The sequence below is a fragment of the Amblyraja radiata genome, chromosome 13, assembly GCF_010909765.2.
Source record: "Amblyraja radiata isolate CabotCenter1 chromosome 13, sAmbRad1.1.pri, whole genome shotgun sequence".
NCBI lineage: Eukaryota > Metazoa > Chordata > Chondrichthyes > Rajiformes > Rajidae > Amblyraja > Amblyraja radiata.
The window spans coordinates 45,224,925-45,242,755 of NC_045968.1; the positions used below are offsets into that span (position 1 = coordinate 45,224,925).

General features: G+C 44.1%; 1 protein-coding gene across 1 annotated transcript in view; it reads right to left on the bottom strand.

Annotated features, from left to right (window-relative positions):
- The window catches only part of dner (delta/notch like EGF repeat containing), a 231,198-nt gene that overhangs the window by 45,139 nt on the left and 168,228 nt on the right, over positions 1 to 17,831 (bottom strand). The window contains exon 7 of the mRNA XM_033031924.1: positions 6,921 to 7,034. Within this exon, the coding sequence (XP_032887815.1) occupies positions 6,921 to 7,034 (114 nt within the window). The remainder of the gene's footprint in view (positions 1 to 6,920; positions 7,035 to 17,831) is intronic.

The window sequence follows — 17,831 nt, forward strand, 5'->3', positions numbered from 1 at the left end:
CGAGGCTGAGACGGTGGCAGTACTCACGTAAGGGCGATCCGGCTCGGGGCTGGAACGGTGCTCCGGTGGCTTGGACGGTGTTCTGGCGGTGGTGGCCTGAGTCCGGGGTTCGGCCGCGGGCCAGCGGCTGTGTCAGCAGGACTGGTGGGCGGCAGCTTCGACCACCCCGGGCCGCGGTGTTTGAGCCGCGGGACAGTTTTTAACATCGCCCGGGGGGTATCGCCTCAGCGCAGAGGGAGAAGAGGAGGGAAGAGACTGGAGACCTAAGACTTTTGCCTCCATCACAGTGAGGATGGTTTGCTTCCAGTTCCTCGTGCTGGCGAGAGCGGGAACAGGGAGATACGGGACCTGAACGTGTGGCTGAGGAACTGGTGCACGGGGCAGGGATTTAGATTCTTAGATCACTGGGATCTGTTTTGGGGTAAGGGGGAACTGTACAAAAGGGACGGATTGCTGCACATTTATCTTTAAAAGATTTTCAAAGTACTTAATGTTTTACCAAGAAAGCTCAAACAACTGACTGTGCTCAACATTCCAAATCAAGCCGCCCTTACTGCCCTGCAACCTTTCACTGTTGCAGTTTAAGATGCTCTGTGTCCCGTTTCTTTTATTCTCTCCTTCCCCAATCTCCCTGCCACAACAGGAATACTTTGCATTTCAATAACCCTTTGCATAATGGAACATTGCAAACAATGCTTAATGTCCATGCACGTACTGCTAGTGCTTTATCCAACTCCACACATTCTGAGATAAATGCTTATCCACGTACCTCCCTGTACAATTCCCCCATCCCAACACATTCCATCAAGAGAAACTCCACCCACTCAGCTTTAGCCTACTGCTAAACAAAGTAAAACCAGCTCAAATCCTCTCATAGAATCATGGAGCCATACAGCGTGGAAATAAGCCCTTTGGCCCAACATGCCCATGTCGACCAAGATGCCCCATCCCTACTAGTCCCACTGACCTGCATTTGGCCCATAAACCTCTCCAATCCATGTACCTGTCCAAATGTCTTTTAAATGTTGTGATAGTACCTGCCTCACCTACCTCCTCTGGCATAGACCCACCACCCTTTGTGTGGAAAAAGTTGCCCCTCAGGTTCCTATTAAATCTTTCCCTCTCACCTTAAAGTAGGGTTGCCAACTGTCCCGTATTAGCCGGGACATCCCGTATTTTGGGCTAAGATGGTTTGTCCTTTACGGGACCGCCCTTGTCCCGTATTTGACTTCTACTACTCAGATCGAGGGGACTATCGGGCCGGTGGGCCGCGTGCGGTTCCGCCTCACCTGTCCCGACGTAGTGCAGCAGCAGCGCCTCACCCGTGGCCCCGTCGGTCGGCAGCCCGGCCAGCTGTCCGAACTTCGGACCTTAGCTTACCACTGACACTACCACCCCTCCTTCTCATGGCCGATCATCGGTTCATGAGTTGGATGGAGTGCCGGACTTTGCGCGCAACGTCACGCGGCCAGGGCCAAAACTCCTCAGCTGGCCCAGCCGGCTGGGCTTTGTGTGCAGTCCAGCACCCGGGCCAACTCATCATTCACCCAGCCATGGCCGAATCGGTCAACGAATTGCCCATCGGGAATTTGTCTCGTATTTTGACCTTTAGTCCCTTATTTGGGAGTGTGAAAGTTGGCAACCCTACCTTAAACCTATGTCCTCTGGTTCACGATACCCCCACTGTGGGTAAAAGACTCTGTGCATTTACTCATCTTCTCACCCACGCAATATTAAATCCTAGCACCAAGTTGATAAACTCAATTGCACCATCCACACCCTCACACTGATCAACCCAGGTCTGAAAGCAGTTTCCCCTTATTTTTTCCTACTGTGCCCTTTATCTATGCCTCTGCAGGCATTCCACTGAAATTAAGCCAAAATGGGGTGCACCAATGAAATTCAAATCCTCACGATTAAATAAAAACACCTATTTAACTTTCAGATGAAAATAGGTTTAGAATTTGTGAATTTGATTGTTGAAGGCAGTCTATAAATCTCAGAATAACACCCAGTGGAGATCGGATTTCACCTTAACTGAAAGGTTCAAATAAAGAAATTGTCTGCGGCATCTGCTGGTGCTCACTGTGACTAACATCAGTGGAAGGGGGAAACACTTCATTTGGGTTTGATGGTGAGGAGTCACCTCTACTCCCTTGTACAATACTGTGCATGCAACTAGAAACCTGTTGATCTTTGTTCCAGATATCTGCACTGAGAAAGCTGGCAGGTTACTGTTGAGGCAATGTTTGCTGTAATACTTCCTTCTACATTTTTTGGTGTAGTAGCTTAAGCACCTGTCCCACTTTCACGACCTAATTGGCGACCTCTGCCAAGTTTGCCCTTGACTCAAACTCGCAGCATGGTCGCCACAAGGTCGTAGGAGGTCTTCGAAACTCTTCCTCATGCTCGTGAGTGGTCTCCGCGTACTCGTGGCCTCAAGTAGGTTGCGGCGATTTTTTCCAGCCTGATAAAAAATGTCCACGAGTAAAAAAAGGTAGCCATGGAAAAAAAATCGATACTTTTTACTCGTAGGTAGGTCATAGTAGGTCGTGATGCTAGTCGTAGGTAGTCGTAGGTGGTCAAGGTAATAGCTCCGGGGTGAAAAAATGTCAGTAGAAAAAAAAGGTAATTTAAACAGCAGAACGTCACCTCTTTCACTCCAAGGCATGTTCATTCATAGCTGGAGAGTTTTTGGAGAGGAGACGTGTTTTAGGGATGGCACCAAAAAGGCAGCAGCGCAGGGGGAGGGCACAACCCTCAATAAAACCTGCCATGCATGTGTTGCCCACCCAGGAGGAGGAGTGACAGGAGATGATGCCACAGGAGGTGATAGTGCAGGAGGAGGTACCCCTGCATGAGAGACCCCTGGAGGAGGAGACCAGGGTGGTAGTAATATGTACCCACCACCACCCCATCCTTCACTGCCTCATTTGAAGGCAGAAAAGCAGCCCTTTCTCCTGTGTCTGACACAGTATCAGAGGCAGATGCCCCATTGGTGGTGAGGGAGGGCTGGAGGAAGGTTATGCCCAACACCTTCACCAGGCAGCAGGAGGGGGACCTTGAGGAATGGTTCCAGCAGAATGCCATCCTGTACGAAAAGGAAAATGAGGGGTACAGGGACAGGGACAAGAATGGCATGCTTGCCATCCACTGCCCCACATGTGTGCTTAAAGTTCCGTATTTTGTCAAAGCCCAGCGCCACTCTCTTCCACTCATCTGGTGTACTGGGACAGTCCATCACATCATCTCCATTCACCCATTGAGACCTCTTCTTGTGCTTCCTCTTCACCCTTGCTCTTCCCCTTCTGCCTTTCTTAGGATGCTGCTGAAGCAAAAGGGCTACTGCAAACAGCAGTAGTATTTTTACTAACATCTTCCAAACTAGTTCCTTCCTTGCTTGCATTGTTCACAATGATTTGCCAGAGACCAACGTACATGGTCGAAGCCAGTATTCAACATAGTCGAAGGAGGTCTTCATAGTCGAGGGAGGTCTTCAACATAGTCGTAGGAGGTCTTCAACATAGTCTTGGAAGGTCGTACACATAGCCAAGGAAGGTCGTAGGTCGTAGGTCACCGCGACCTTGATTTTTTTTTAAAGTCGCTTAAGGTTGCCAGAGGTTGCAGTGGAGGTCTTCTAAGTGGGACAGGCCCTTTACACTTATTGTTGTTTCCCTTTGAGGCCAAACATCTAGACTTGTCTCAAGCTTTGTTGATTTATCAAGTCAGAATATTGGAACAGGACTATGATGTTTCTGGAGAATTGTGTCCTAACACTTCCCTAATGGGCCTGTCCCACATAGGCGACTGCCGGCGAACACACACACATACACACATCGCTTCCTTCACCAGCTCGTTATGCGGGCGGGGGACAGGGCAAGCGGGGGGAGCACTGTCTGAGTGAAATTCACACAGTGCAAAGCCAATGTGATGCAGACACACACCACGATGAATAGGAAGGTTGGCGCTGTAATTAAGACGGTGAAAGCACAGTGTACGGGAAGGGCCAAGTAAGTCCTTTAAAAGAGGGGGGCGAGGGGGGGAGAGTGGGGAGAAGGAGGGGAGAAGGAGTGGAGACAACATTTAAGAAGCCAGAGATACACGGCTGTGAAGCTCGGCGGACATTAACATTACCGGTCGGTAAAACTACTGCTTACGTTTTTTTTCCCCAATGAGCCAATGAAATTCATCGGGTCAGCACCGGCTACAACCTACGAGAACCTACCACAACATTCGACCTCCTGGCGACCCACTACCACTGCACCTACGGCACGAGAATTCTCGCTACTCTCCATGGCGGCTTATTCTGGTCGCCGCTTATTTTTCAACATGTTGAAAAATTTGCGGCGACTATAATGAGGCGGCAACTAGTTCCCAGAATGCGTGAACTCCTCAAGACCATGAAGGCGACTCCCCAGCAAACCACCCGCGAAGATGTGGTGACCATGTGGCGACCGCATAGTCTCCTGCAGTTGCCTAAAAAGTCGCTTAAGTGGGACAGTTCCATAAGGAACAAGGAATGTAGATATTTAAAAAAAAATTGTTTGGGACTTTACAGATATCTTATTTCCTCAAGTGTTGATCAATATTATACAATTAATTACATTTCTGAAGTAAAAGCACAACATTCTTCACATTTGCGTCATGCCAATAATAACATTCGTTATTTCTCTCATGCTCCTCAGACACAGGAAGATCACTAAAAGTCCTTTGCATTAAAAGTGATGTGAATATGGAACAGCTGCCAGAGGACATGGGAGAGGCACACATAGTACATAGAATATAGGTGCAGGAGTAGACCATTCTGCCCTTTGAGCCAGCACTGCCATTCAATATGAACATGGCTGATCATCCAGAATCAGTACCCCATTCCTGCTTTCTCCCCATATCCTTTGATTCCGTTAGTCCTAAGAACTATATCTAACTCACTCTTGAAAACATCCAGCGAATTGGCCTCCACTGCCTTCTGTGGCAGAGAATTCCACAGATTCACTCTCCGAGTGAAAACATTTTTCCTCATCTCAGTCCTAAATGGCCTACCCCTTATTTTTAATCTGTGACTCCTGGTTCTGGACTCCCCAACATGGGGAACATTTTTCCTGCATCTAGCCTATCCAATCCTTTAAGAATTTTATATGTTTCTATAAGATACCCTCTCATTCTTCTAAATTCCAGTGAATATAAGCACAGTCGACCCATTGTAGGTGCCTTGTCTACTGCCTATGATATATTAATGAGGATTATTCAAGGTGGAAGTTTGGGAAGGGCTCAGTGCAGCTAGATACACACATTTGGCTCCACTTCAACTTCTGACAGCCTTCAAAGGGAATGGTGTAAAACTGGAAAATTAACTGGAAAACATTTTGGAGCAAGAATTCGTGTCCGACAGGTCAGACTAAGCATGTCTACCACTCCCAGGGAATGGAAAAAAAGGAAAAATAATCAGAGTCCCTGCAATTTAACAAGTCCTTTTTCTCTCCTTTCCAGTTCAGATGAAGTCTTCAACCTTAAACTTAGTTTAGTTTAGTTTAGAGAGACAGCTTTGAAACAGGCCCTTCACCCCACCGATCCCATGCTGATCATCGATCCCCCGGACACTAGTTCCATGTTATCCCACTCGGGGTAATTTTCAGAAGCCAAGTAACCTACAAACCGGCATGACTTTGGGGATGTGGGAGGAAACTCCGGAGCGCCCAGAGAAAACCCATGGAGTCACAGGGAAAATGTACAAACACCACACAGACAGCACCCGTAATCGGGATCGAACCAGGGTCTCTGGCGCTGCGAGACTGCAGCTCTACCGCTGCGACAGTGTGCCACATTAACTATTTCTCTTCCCACAGAAGCAGCTCAACTTCTGAGTATTTCCAGTATTTAATGTTTTCATTTTAGATTTCCAGCATCAATGTTTTTTAATTACCATTGAGGACTGTTTTGCTGTGCGTTTTTAAATCGTTTGGATGCGATAACAGTGAAATTTAACACATCTTTTATGAATTGAGGATCTTAATTATCATTTTGATCTTAATTTGTCATTAAATTGGAAAGAATGCAGAGAAGATTTTCGAGGATGTTGCCAGGATTTGTGGGGCTGAGCTATAGGGAAAGGTTGGGTAGGCTAGGACTTTGTTCCTTGGAGCGCAGGAGGCTGACGGGTGATCTTATAAATGTCTATAAAATCATGAGGGGAATCGTTAGGGTGAATGCGCAGAGTATTTTACCCAGGTTAGGGGAATCAAAAATGAGAGGGCATGTGTTTAAGGTAAGAGGGACAAGGTTTAATACAAACCGGAGGCACATCTTTTCCACTCAGAGGCTGGTGGGTAAATGGAACAAGCTGCCGGAAGAAGTAGTTGAGAAAGATACCAAAACCGCATATAAAATAGGTACATGGATAGGAAAGGTTTGGAGGGATACGGGCCAAATGCAGACAGGAGAAACTAGATTAGATGGGGCATCTTGGTCGTCTTGGCAGGTTGGCCTGTTTCTGTTCTCAATGACTCTGTGACTATGACGTTAGGATGGCGCAGTGGTGCAGTGGTAGAGTTGCTGCTTTACAGCACCAGAGTCCCAGGCTCGATCCTGACTACGGGTGCTGTCTGTACAGAGTTTGTACGTTTTCCAGTGAGCGCGTGCGTTTTCTCCAGGTGCTCCGGTTTCCTCCCACACTCCAAAGACGAACAGGTTTGTAGGTTAATTGGCTTCTGTAAAAATTGTCCCTAGTACATAGGATAGTGTTAGTGTACATGGTGATCGCCAGTTGGCACAGACTCAATGGGCAAAGGGCCTGTCTCCATATTGTATCTCGAAAGTCTAAAGACCTAGAAGTGGAGAGGGTTACTTTATGGAATCAACCCCCTTTTGACACCAAAACACATTACAGAGGAATATTTTATGAACTGCTCGTGTTGAAATCTCACCTTCTGGACAGAGGCAGCTGAATCCTGTTCCTCTGGTCATGCAGGTAGCTCCATTTTCACATGGCTCGGAGAGACAGTGATCAATCTGAGTCTGGCACAGATCTCCCGTGTAACCTGGTAACGTAAAGAGGATGCAAAGAATATAATGTGTAGGAAAGAACCACAGATGCTGATTTAAATCGAAGATAGACACAAAATGTTGCAGTAACTCAGCTAGACAGGCAGCATCTCTGGAGAGAAGGAATGGGTGACGTTTTGGGTCGAGACCCTTCTTCATTCTACTCCAACATATTGCGTCTACCTTCCATATAGTATAACTATTTCTCCCAAAGGGAAGAAAACCTTTATCAATTATTTAATATTTCCACTTCTGGAAATTAGCAGAGTACATGGCCAACAGTTATGCCTCAAGCAAAGCCACTAAACCAATAATCTTCCTACTTATCAGGCAACTGAACCATCCTACCAACAACTAGAGAGCAGTCCTGAGACACTATCTACCTCATTGGGGACTCTTGGACTATTTTTGATTGGACTTTACTGGGCTTTATCTTACAATAAACATTATTCACATCATTCTTATGGAATGATCCACTATGGAAAGATATTCTTGCCGTAGAGGGAGTACAGAGAAGGTTCACCAGACTGATTCCTGGGATGGCAGGACTTTCATATGAAGAAAGACTGGATAGACTTGGCTTGTACTCGCTAGAATTTAGAAGATTGAGGGGGGATCTTCTAGAAACTTAAAAAATTCTTAAGGGGTTGGACAGGCTAGATGCAGGAAGATAGTTCCCGATGTTGGGGAAGTCCAGAACAAGGGGTCACAGTTTAAGGATAAGGGGGAAGTCTTTTGGGACCGAGATGAGAAAAACATTTTTCACACAGAGAGTGGTGAATCTGTGGAATTCTCTGCCACAGAAGGTAGTTGAGGCCAGTTTATTGGCTATATTTAAGAGTTAGATGTGGCCCTTGTGGCTAAAGGGATCAGGGGGTATGGAGAGAAGGCAGGTACAGGATACTGAGTTGGATGATCAGCCATGATCATATTGAATGGTGGTGCAGGCTCGAAGGGCCGAATGGCCTACTCCTGCACCTATTTTCTATGTTTCTATGTTTCTTTTCCCTTTATCATGTATCTGTACACTGTGGTTGGCGATTGTAATCATGTATTGGCTTTCCGCTGACTGGTGAGCACACAACGAAAGCTTTTTACTGTACCTCAGTACAAGTGACAATAAACTAAACTAAAGTTAACACTAACCTTGCTGACCCTAACCTTATCAGATAGATTAACAATTTACCTCTGTACATTTTTTTAATTTATGAGACATTAGCTGGGTGATAGTCCTACGCTGATACTAAGCAAAGGAAGGAAATGATATGTTGGTATATAGTAGGGGTATGCAGGGGGGAGAGGAGGGTGAGGGTAGCTGGACTGCTCATATAGAACCAGTGTGGACTCAATGGACCAAATTACTACTTCCTTGGCTGTAAGCATGCTATGGTCTTTTGAATTTTAACTGAACATAAATCTACTCATTTGCTAATCCCCTCAACCAGAATATAAATTGATCTAACAATTTTACTAATGAAATAATTAAATTATTTCTCTGATAGGCTCGCCATGTAATAAATCACACATCATGTGCCAAAGTGAACAGAAAATGCTGGGAATACTCAGTAGGTCAGACAGCATCTGTAGAGAGATACATAATCTGAGGATTCAGATTAACAACCTTTCATCAGGACCAGCAAATTGAGATCCACATGTAATGCATGTTCTTAATTTATCTGCGACAAAGCACCAACTTCTTCTGACTCAAAGTTATCCGGTACACAACATCCTTTGCCACTTACAGTCTTTCTACAAATACGCAATTTTTTCTTCCCTTCAGACTTCATAAATTGCCATCTTAAACAGCTCTTGATCTCAAATACTCCTCAGAAAATGTCTTTCCTTTCAGGTCCTTCTGACTCCACACTTGAGACCATTCACCATAAGACATAATAATAATAATAATAATAATAATAAATACTTTATTGATCCCCTCAGGGAAATTCAGAACTATCATAGATACAGGATTAGGCCATTTGGCCCATTGAATTTGCTCTGCCATTTGATTGTGGCTGATTTATTTTTCCCTCTCAACCCCATTCTCCTGGCTTCTCCACAAAACCTTTGATGCCCTTACCAATCAAGAACGTACCAATCTTCGCTTTAAAAATACCCAATGAATTGGCCTCCATCTCCGTCTGTGGCAATGAATTCCACAGATTCACCACCCTCTGGATAAACAAACTGCTCCTCATCTCCATTCTAAAGGTACACCATTTTATTCTGAGGCTGTGCCCTCTGGTCGAGATTCTTTCACTCCTGGAAACATCCTCACTTCCCCAGGCACTTCCCCAGTCCTACCCCATGCAATGTTTTTACCATCCCTCCTAATATTTCCCTCTCTGATTCTGAATGACCAATTCTCAGCAGAGATGTCAGCTTCACCCCCCCCCTACATCTGCGAATGTAATGAAGTCAGAACATGGCATGATGTTCAGGTCATCTTCCACCATTTCAGCCTCTGGGCTTGTCTCTTTGGCCAGGTCCTCACTGCAGACAGATCCTCCGTCGTTTCTGGATCCTAATTTTTATTTTACTAATGAAATAATTAAATTATTTCTCTGATAGGCTCGCCATGTAATAAATCACACATCATCCACTAGTAGCTGTATCATCAGCTGCCTTGGACCTGAGATCTGGAGTTCCCACCACAAACAAAACCATCTTTATCTTTCCTCATTCTAGAAGATGTTCTTGCTATCCACCTTCCACACAAGCATTCAGTCTGCCTTAGGTGGCAGCGCGCCAGATTCCCATTATACATTTTGGAGAATTTACGATACTGACATCTTTTAGGTGAAAGCCTTTGTTGAAGTGAAGAAAATAAAACATTTGTCTGCATTTGTTTGTGATTGAAAAACACAAATGTAATTCCTTCCAGAGGAAAAGGAAATATTAGTCAACATAAAGACCAGTATGATTCAACATCCTGCTTCTTAAGCCGTAAGGTTTAGTTAAGTTTAGTTTCTATTGCCACCTGTACAGAGGTACAGTGAAAAGCTCTTGTTTGCATGCTATCTAGTTAAGAAAAGACTATATATGATTACAATCCTGTCCACAATGTACAGATAAAGGATACAAGATTTAGCGCAAGATAAAGTACAGTAAAGTTCGATTACAGATAGTTCAAAAGTTTCCAATGAGGGAGGTGGATCAGCCCCAAAGCAATTTCTGCTTTTATGTCAGCATTTTCTGTAAAGTTTTATTTAGTTTCAAATCAGTCACACTTTATCCACTTTGAAGAAAATAAAATATTAAACCTACTGAAGAAATATCATGGTTACATGTAGTATTAACCTTTTTATAAGAACAAATCTAGTTTATATATTAGTAATGTAAGTGGAATAATCTACAAGTACTCTACACACACCCACTCTTTATCCTTATTGCGATGACATCCACTTTCTCTCACAAGTAAAACATAATTAATTTGTTACAGCTTTGCTGTCAAATGTTAGCTGTAAATGCATCAAAAAATGATTTCCAAATTGATGTGAAAGTCCTGTGGAAAAAAAAAGAAAACACTGGAGATTTCATAAAATAGTTTTGAGATTTTACGCTAAGAAGGTGCATAATCAGATATGTACGTAATTCTTTGATAGTAAAAATAATGGGGTAAATCATGACTTTAGGTGTAAATGTAAAAAGTGTTTGACAGAAGTATAGAATGTGTAGGGAGAACTTAAGGGAGGACTTCAGAGGGTGAAGAGACGGCATTAAATACACTGGAGGGCAAGGCCAAAGATAATCTCAGAGAATTATATAAATATGTTAAGAGTAAGTGATAACCAGACCAGAGTAGAGTAGAGTCCATTATTTAGAAGGATGAGAGGGTATCTTATAGAAATATATACAATTCTTAAGGGATTGGACAGGCTGGATGCAGGAAAAATGTTCCCAATGTTGGTGGAGTCCAGAACCAGGGGTCACAGTTTAAGTATAAGGGGTAGGCCATTTAGGACTGAGATGAGGAAACACATCTTTTCCCAGAGAGTTGTGAATCCGTGGAATTCTCTGCCACATAAGGCAGTCGAGGCCAATTCACTGGATGTGTTCAAGAGAGAGTTAGATATAGCTATTGGGGCTAATGGAATCAAGGGATAGTGGGAGAAAGCAGGAACGGGGTACTGATTTTAGATGATCAGCCATGATCATATTGAATGGCAGTGCTGGCTCGAAGGACCGAATGGCCTACGCCTGCACCTATTTTCTATGTTTCAGAGAGTCAATCTGTGTGTGGAACTGGAAGATGTAAGTGAAGTCTGAAATTAATATTTCTCATCTCTGTTCGTTATGGGAAAAGGCATTGTAGTTGCACCTGACAGGACAATAAGAGGGATAGCAATAAATTTCAGAACAAAGAACGCATTGCTTGTGTGGGTGGTAGAGGCTGGTAATTTCACAGCATCTAGCTAAAACCCAAACAAAGGTCTTGCATTGCCCATGCAGAGAAGACTTTGGACCAAGTGCTGCTAAATGTGTGATGCTAGTACTAGATAGTTGACATGGAGACAATGGGCCGAATGGCCTGTTTCTGTACTGTACATGAAACTAGTGAAATATTTATAAAAAACAAAAAAATCACATCAGGTATCTGTAAATATATAAGTACGAGACTAAGTGGGACCCATTGGGTCCCAGCATCACATGGGAGGGCTGGTCCCCCAACGCAATATTCCTCCTCTCCACCAATTCCAATATTGGTGGTCAGTGGCGTAGGGGGCCTTTCTGGAGCACTAGTATGGGTGTTGTGGGCTGAATGGACTGTTCCAGAGGGCTAGTATGGATATTGTGGGCCGAATGGATACTTGGGCTGGCGGCTCAGTCACTCAAGCCTGTTGTGCTGGCAGCTCACTCACTCACGTCTGGTGGGCTGGCAGTTGACTCACGGCTAATCCTTGAAATTCCATTTCAAGCAGGGTGCAAGGCCACCAAATTCAAGTGCTGTTTCTTACCACTTCAAGCAGGGTGCAAGGCCACCAAATTCAAGTGCAGTTTCATACCACTTCAAGCAGGGTGCAAGGCCACCAAATTCAAGTGCAGTTTCATACCATTTCAAGCAGGGTGCAAGGCCACTAAGGACAGCGAGCCGTGACCTCTCCCTCCTCAATCTTGCAGAGACTGAGCCATGCCCACACTTATGGGTTTTATAGTCCCTTCCCCCATCCCACCTGAAGGGGCATGGCCTTCATGGCTTGATTGACAGGAGAGGGAATCACAACATTTTTTAAACACTAATAATTCTCGGCACCTGATGAGCGGAGGGGAACTCTGAGTAAGATGGCCAAAAATCACAGCCATACGTGGTAGCGTTATTTCTAAAATCAATATGAAGCACAAACAGGAAGTGGTCAAGATTAGACTTTTAATTATATAGAAGGTAAGGCGACTTTAATTAGGCAGGGCAACTTTAATTAGGCAGGGCAACTTTAATTAGGCAGGGCAACTTTAATTAGGCAGGGCAACTTTAATTAGGCAGGGCAACTTTAATTAGGCAGGGCAACTTTAATTAGGCAAGGCAACTTTAATTAGGCAACATAGCTTGAGGATTTCCAAACCAAAGGCCACACAGCTTTCAATAGACAATAGACAATAGGTGCAGGAGTAGGCCATTTGGTCCTTCGAGCCAGCACCGCCATTCAACGTGATCATGGCTGATCATCCCCAATCAGTATCCCGTTCCTGCCTTCTCCCCATATCCCCTGACTCCGCTATTTTTAAGAGCCCTATCAAACTCTCTCTTGAAAGCATCCAGAGAACCTGCTTCCACCACCCTCTGAGGTAGAGAATTCCACACTCACCACTCTCTGTGAGAAAAAGTGTTTCCTCGTCTCCGTTCTAAATGGCTTACTCCTTATTCTTAAACTGTGGCCCCTGGTTCTGGACTCCCCCAACATCGGGAACATGTTTCCTGTCTCTAGCGCGTCCAAGCCCTTAACAATCTTATGTTTCAATGAGATACTCTCTCATCCTTCTAAACTCCAGAGTGTATAAGGCCAGATGCTCCATTCTCTCAGCATATGATAGTCCCGCCATCCCGGGAATTAACCTTGTAAACCTACGCTGCACTCCCTCAATAGCAAGAATGTCCTTCCTCAAATTAGGGGACCAAAACTGCACACAATACTCCAGGTGTGGTCTCACTAGGACTCCGTACAACTGCAGAAGGACCTCTTTGCTCCTATATTCGATTCCTTTTGTTATAAAGGCCAACATGCCATTCGCTTTCTTCACTGCCTGCTGTACCTGCATGCTTACTTTCATAGACTGATGTACAAGGACCCCCAGATCCCGTTGTATTTCCCCTTTTCCCAACTTGACGCCATTTAGATAGTAATCTGCCTTCCTGTTTTTGCTACCAAAGTGGATAACCTCACATTTATCCGCATTAAACTGCATCTGCCATGCATCTGCCCACTCCCACAACCAGTCCAAGTCACCCTACATTCTCATAGCATCCTCCTCACAGTTCACACTGCCACCCAGCTTTGTGTCATCTGCAAATTTGCTAATGTTACTTTGAATCCCTTCATCCAAATCATTGATGTATATTGTAAATAGCTGCGGTCCCAGCACCGAGCCTTGCGGTACCCCACTAGTTACTGCCTGCCATTCTGAAAGGGACCCGTTAATCCCTACTCTTTGTTTCCTGTCTGCCAACCACTTCTCTATCCATGTCAGCACTCCACCCCCAATACCATGTGCCCTAATTTTGCCCACTAATCTCCTATGTGGGACCTTATCAAATGCTTTCTGAAAGTCCAGGTACATTACATCCACTTTCGCATTTCCAAACCAAAGGCAACACAGCTTGAGCATTTCCAAACCAAAGGCAACACAGCTTGAGCATTTCCAGACTATATTTTCAAACCACATCAAGGGCACTGACAGGTCAGTAAAACCACTCACAGTTTAGTGAACATGTGTTCAGTGTTATTCACAGCTCAGACTGAGATACGTGAGCCTCTCGCTCTCCCATCTTGCAGAGACTGACTGAGGCACTCAACATTTCTGGGATTTATAGTCCCTCTGGAAGGGGCGTGGCCTCCAGGAGAGAGAATCTCAACATTTTTTAAACACTAATAACTCTTTTATTTTTCATCGATGGTAAAAATCCTCGTCCTGCGCAGTGGATGGGGTTTCTGAGTAAGATGGCCAAAAATCACAGCCGTAAGTGGCAGCGTTTTTTCTAAAATCAATACACAGAACAACAGGAAGTGGTCAAGATCAGACTTTTAGTAATATAGATAATAAACTAACCACAGGACCCTACATCAGTCTGAAGAAGTGTTTCGGCCCGAAACGTTGCCTATTTCCTTCGCTCCATAGATGCTGCCTCACCCGCTGAGTTTCTCCAGCACTTTTGTCGACCTAACCACAGGACTAGTTTAGTTTAGAGATACAGCGTTGAAACAGGCCCTTCAGCCCCACTGAGTCCATGCTGACTAGCGATTACCTTTACACTAGCACTATCCTGCACACTAGAGACAATTTACAATCTTTACCAAAGACAATTAACCTACAAACCTACAAATCCTATGTAATCTACTAACCTACAAACCTGTACGTCCCTGGAGTGTGGGGGGGGGATCAGAAGCACCCGGGGAAAACCCACCTGGTCACGGGGAGAACGTACAAACTCCGTGCAGCCAGCACCCGTAGTCTGGATCAAACCCAGATCTCTGGTGTTGTAAGGCAGCAACTCTACCACTGCACCACTGTGCCACCCAATAACTAATGATCTAATTTATTTTACAACATGAGAGATTTCTTGCAATGATGGACACAGCAACTGCTGCTTCTTCCATTCGAATGTTTTCATAGAAGAAGTCCTGCCTGTTATTATTTGTGAGCCCTTCTCCTTCATATGATGTATCTTCTCATCACAATAGTAGGCTGTTTAATTGACACTCTTCCAATATTTCAACATCATCTATTTTTAGTCTCGGAACAGCCAGTGGCTCTGACTGATGCATCGACCAGCTAACCCTATGAAGATCCTATGTAATATAGCACTTTAGTGACAGTAATGGATATTTTCAGAAAAATGGTGCAATTTTTAACGATTCTCCATTGATTTAACTCGCTCACAAGGTGGCCGTTTCTCAAGTACGAAACTCAAAGGCTGAGCAACCAAAAAATATATCAACTGAAAACAATTTCTAATATTTAAAACTGCACTTATAGCTGTCACTTTAATATACAAATGCTTCTCTGCTTATTTCATATTGAACCACAAACTACAGAAATAAATTGTCAGCAGGATTTTAGATTGGAACAAATTTGCTGACATAGGTTAAAAGAACACAGTTCTTACAAGCACGTATCAGACTTAACAAAAAGAAAAGGCCACAGAGTGAGGAATTAATCATTGCAGTTGCAATATTATAAGCTACTAGACTAAGTGGGACCCGTTGCGTCCCAGCTTCACACGGGAGGGCTGGTCTCCCAACGCAATATTCCACCTCTCCACCAATTCCAATATTGGTAGCCAGTGGGGGGGGGGGGGGGGCTTTCTGGAGCGCTAGCATGGGTGTTGTGGGCCGAAGGGACTGGTTTCCAGAGGGCTATTATGGACATTGTGGGCACACACACACTCACACTCACACACACTCTCACAGGACCTCTAGAGGTCTCCTTCCTCTAGCAGGGTCACCAAAACCGAACTCAATATTCCAACTGTATCCTCACCAACATCTTGTACAACTGTAACATAACATTGCAATTTCTACACTCAATACCTTGACTAATGAAGGCCAATGTACTGAAAGGCTCTTGACCACCCTATCTACCTGTGATACCACTTTCTACAAACTATATACCTGCACTCCTAGATCCCTCTGCTCTAGAACACTCCCCAGGCTCTGCCCTTCACTGTGAAGGTCCGGCCCTGGTTTGACTTCCCAAAATGCAACATCTTGCACTTATCTGCATTCAACTCCAAAAAATCTATATGGGTTAAAGATGCAAATTTTAATCAATTTTCAAGGGCGATGTCAAATGATAGAGTATGGAAACACACCCTTCGGACCACTGAATCCACACCGATCACTGATCACCCCTTCACACCAGTTCTATGTTATCTCAACTTTCTCATCCACTCCCTATACACGAGGGGCAATTTACAGAGGCTGATTAAAGTACAAACTTGCACGTCTTTGGTATGTAACTGGGAATCGGAGGCAGCAGAGTCTAAACTCAGAGGTTAAGGGAGGAGATTTCAAGCATGACAAGAGTGGGAGGCAAAACCCAGATTAACAAGAGAGAAATGAAAGAAAAAGCAAAAAAAAAACATTAAAAAAAATTTCCAATACAGCTGCTCCTCGACCTACGATGGGGTTACGTTGAACCCATCGTACATCGAAAATAAGTTGAAAACGCATTTAACACAATTTGATCACGTGACCGGGGATGCGGTGCGGCTCGCAGCCATTGCCGAGCGTCTGCACCATCGTAAAGTCGAAATATCGTGAGTCGAAGCATCGTAAATCGGGAAGCATCTGTCCTGGTTTTCTTATGAGGAAATATCCCCATTTGTATAAAATTAAAATTTGAGAAAACTGCAGTTGTTCAGCAGTAATTTGTGTGATTACATCAGTAAACCCATCCCGAAGATGTGTGCGTTTGTATGTTAATTGGTCTCTGTAAACTGCCTCTAGTGCTTATGCCCCTGTCCCACTTAGGAAACCTGAACGGAAACCTCAGGAGACTATGCACCCCACCCAAGGTTTCCGTGCAGTTCCCGGAGGTTGCAGGTAGTGTAAGACAGACAAAAACCTCCGGGAACCGCACGGAAACCTTGGGTGGGGCGCAAAGTCTCCAGTGTTTCCGTTCAGGTTTTCTAAGTGGGACAGGAGCTTAGGGAGTGAATGAGAAGGTGGGATAACATAGGGCTAGTGTAAACAGGTAATGGATGGTTGATGTGGATTAATGGATTCGTTAGGCCGAAGGGCCTGTTTCTATGCTGCATCTCTAAACTCTAAATTATCACATCACTAACAAGCTCAGTTAATTCTTGATGCATCATCTTCAGCCTCTAGAGCAGAACCTGTGGGTAAATACTTCAAATTCCCTTCAGTGGTGAGTTTATTGAAATGGGCTGCAACAAAGCCCCTTCTGAAGGAACAAGCTATCTCTGACAGCAAAGTCTTGACTTTCTTACTTAACTGCTCATGCTAGAAATTATCTAATTTTTCCCATTATAATGGAGGGTGTTGTTGATCTAACTGTTAATCTGGTTTCAAAATCCATCCACGTATGAGGATATTATTTTAAGATAGAACACACCAAAATCGACCTATTTATTATTTACTCGCAGGTCATGTAAGGAATGATGTGTATTTTGACAGCTTTTTGCTTTATTTGCCTTTAGCAATGTAGACAGAGTTTGGTCCTTCAGTAGAAAGCCAAGGTATATATCCCTGAAAATGATGATATGACCTTTGGGAATGATAGGCCAACTAGTTTTAAACTATGTTTTTTTTTAAAGAAAGCAGTTTCTACTTTGCTTTCCATATCAACATTTTATTTCCATTTCTGATTGTCTCCTTTTGTGTACTTTCTTTCTATTTTTCTGCAATTATTTCTGAAAAAACTAATATTTTAAAACTGCTTTTTTTTTGCTTAAATTAGTTTAGTTTAGTTTAGTTTGGAGATACAGCGTGGAAATAGGCCCTATGGCCCACCCAGTCCACGCTGACCAGTGATCCCCGTACGCTAGTTCTATCCTATACACTATACATAACCTATACGTCTACCTATACATAACCATACACTATACACTATACAAACCT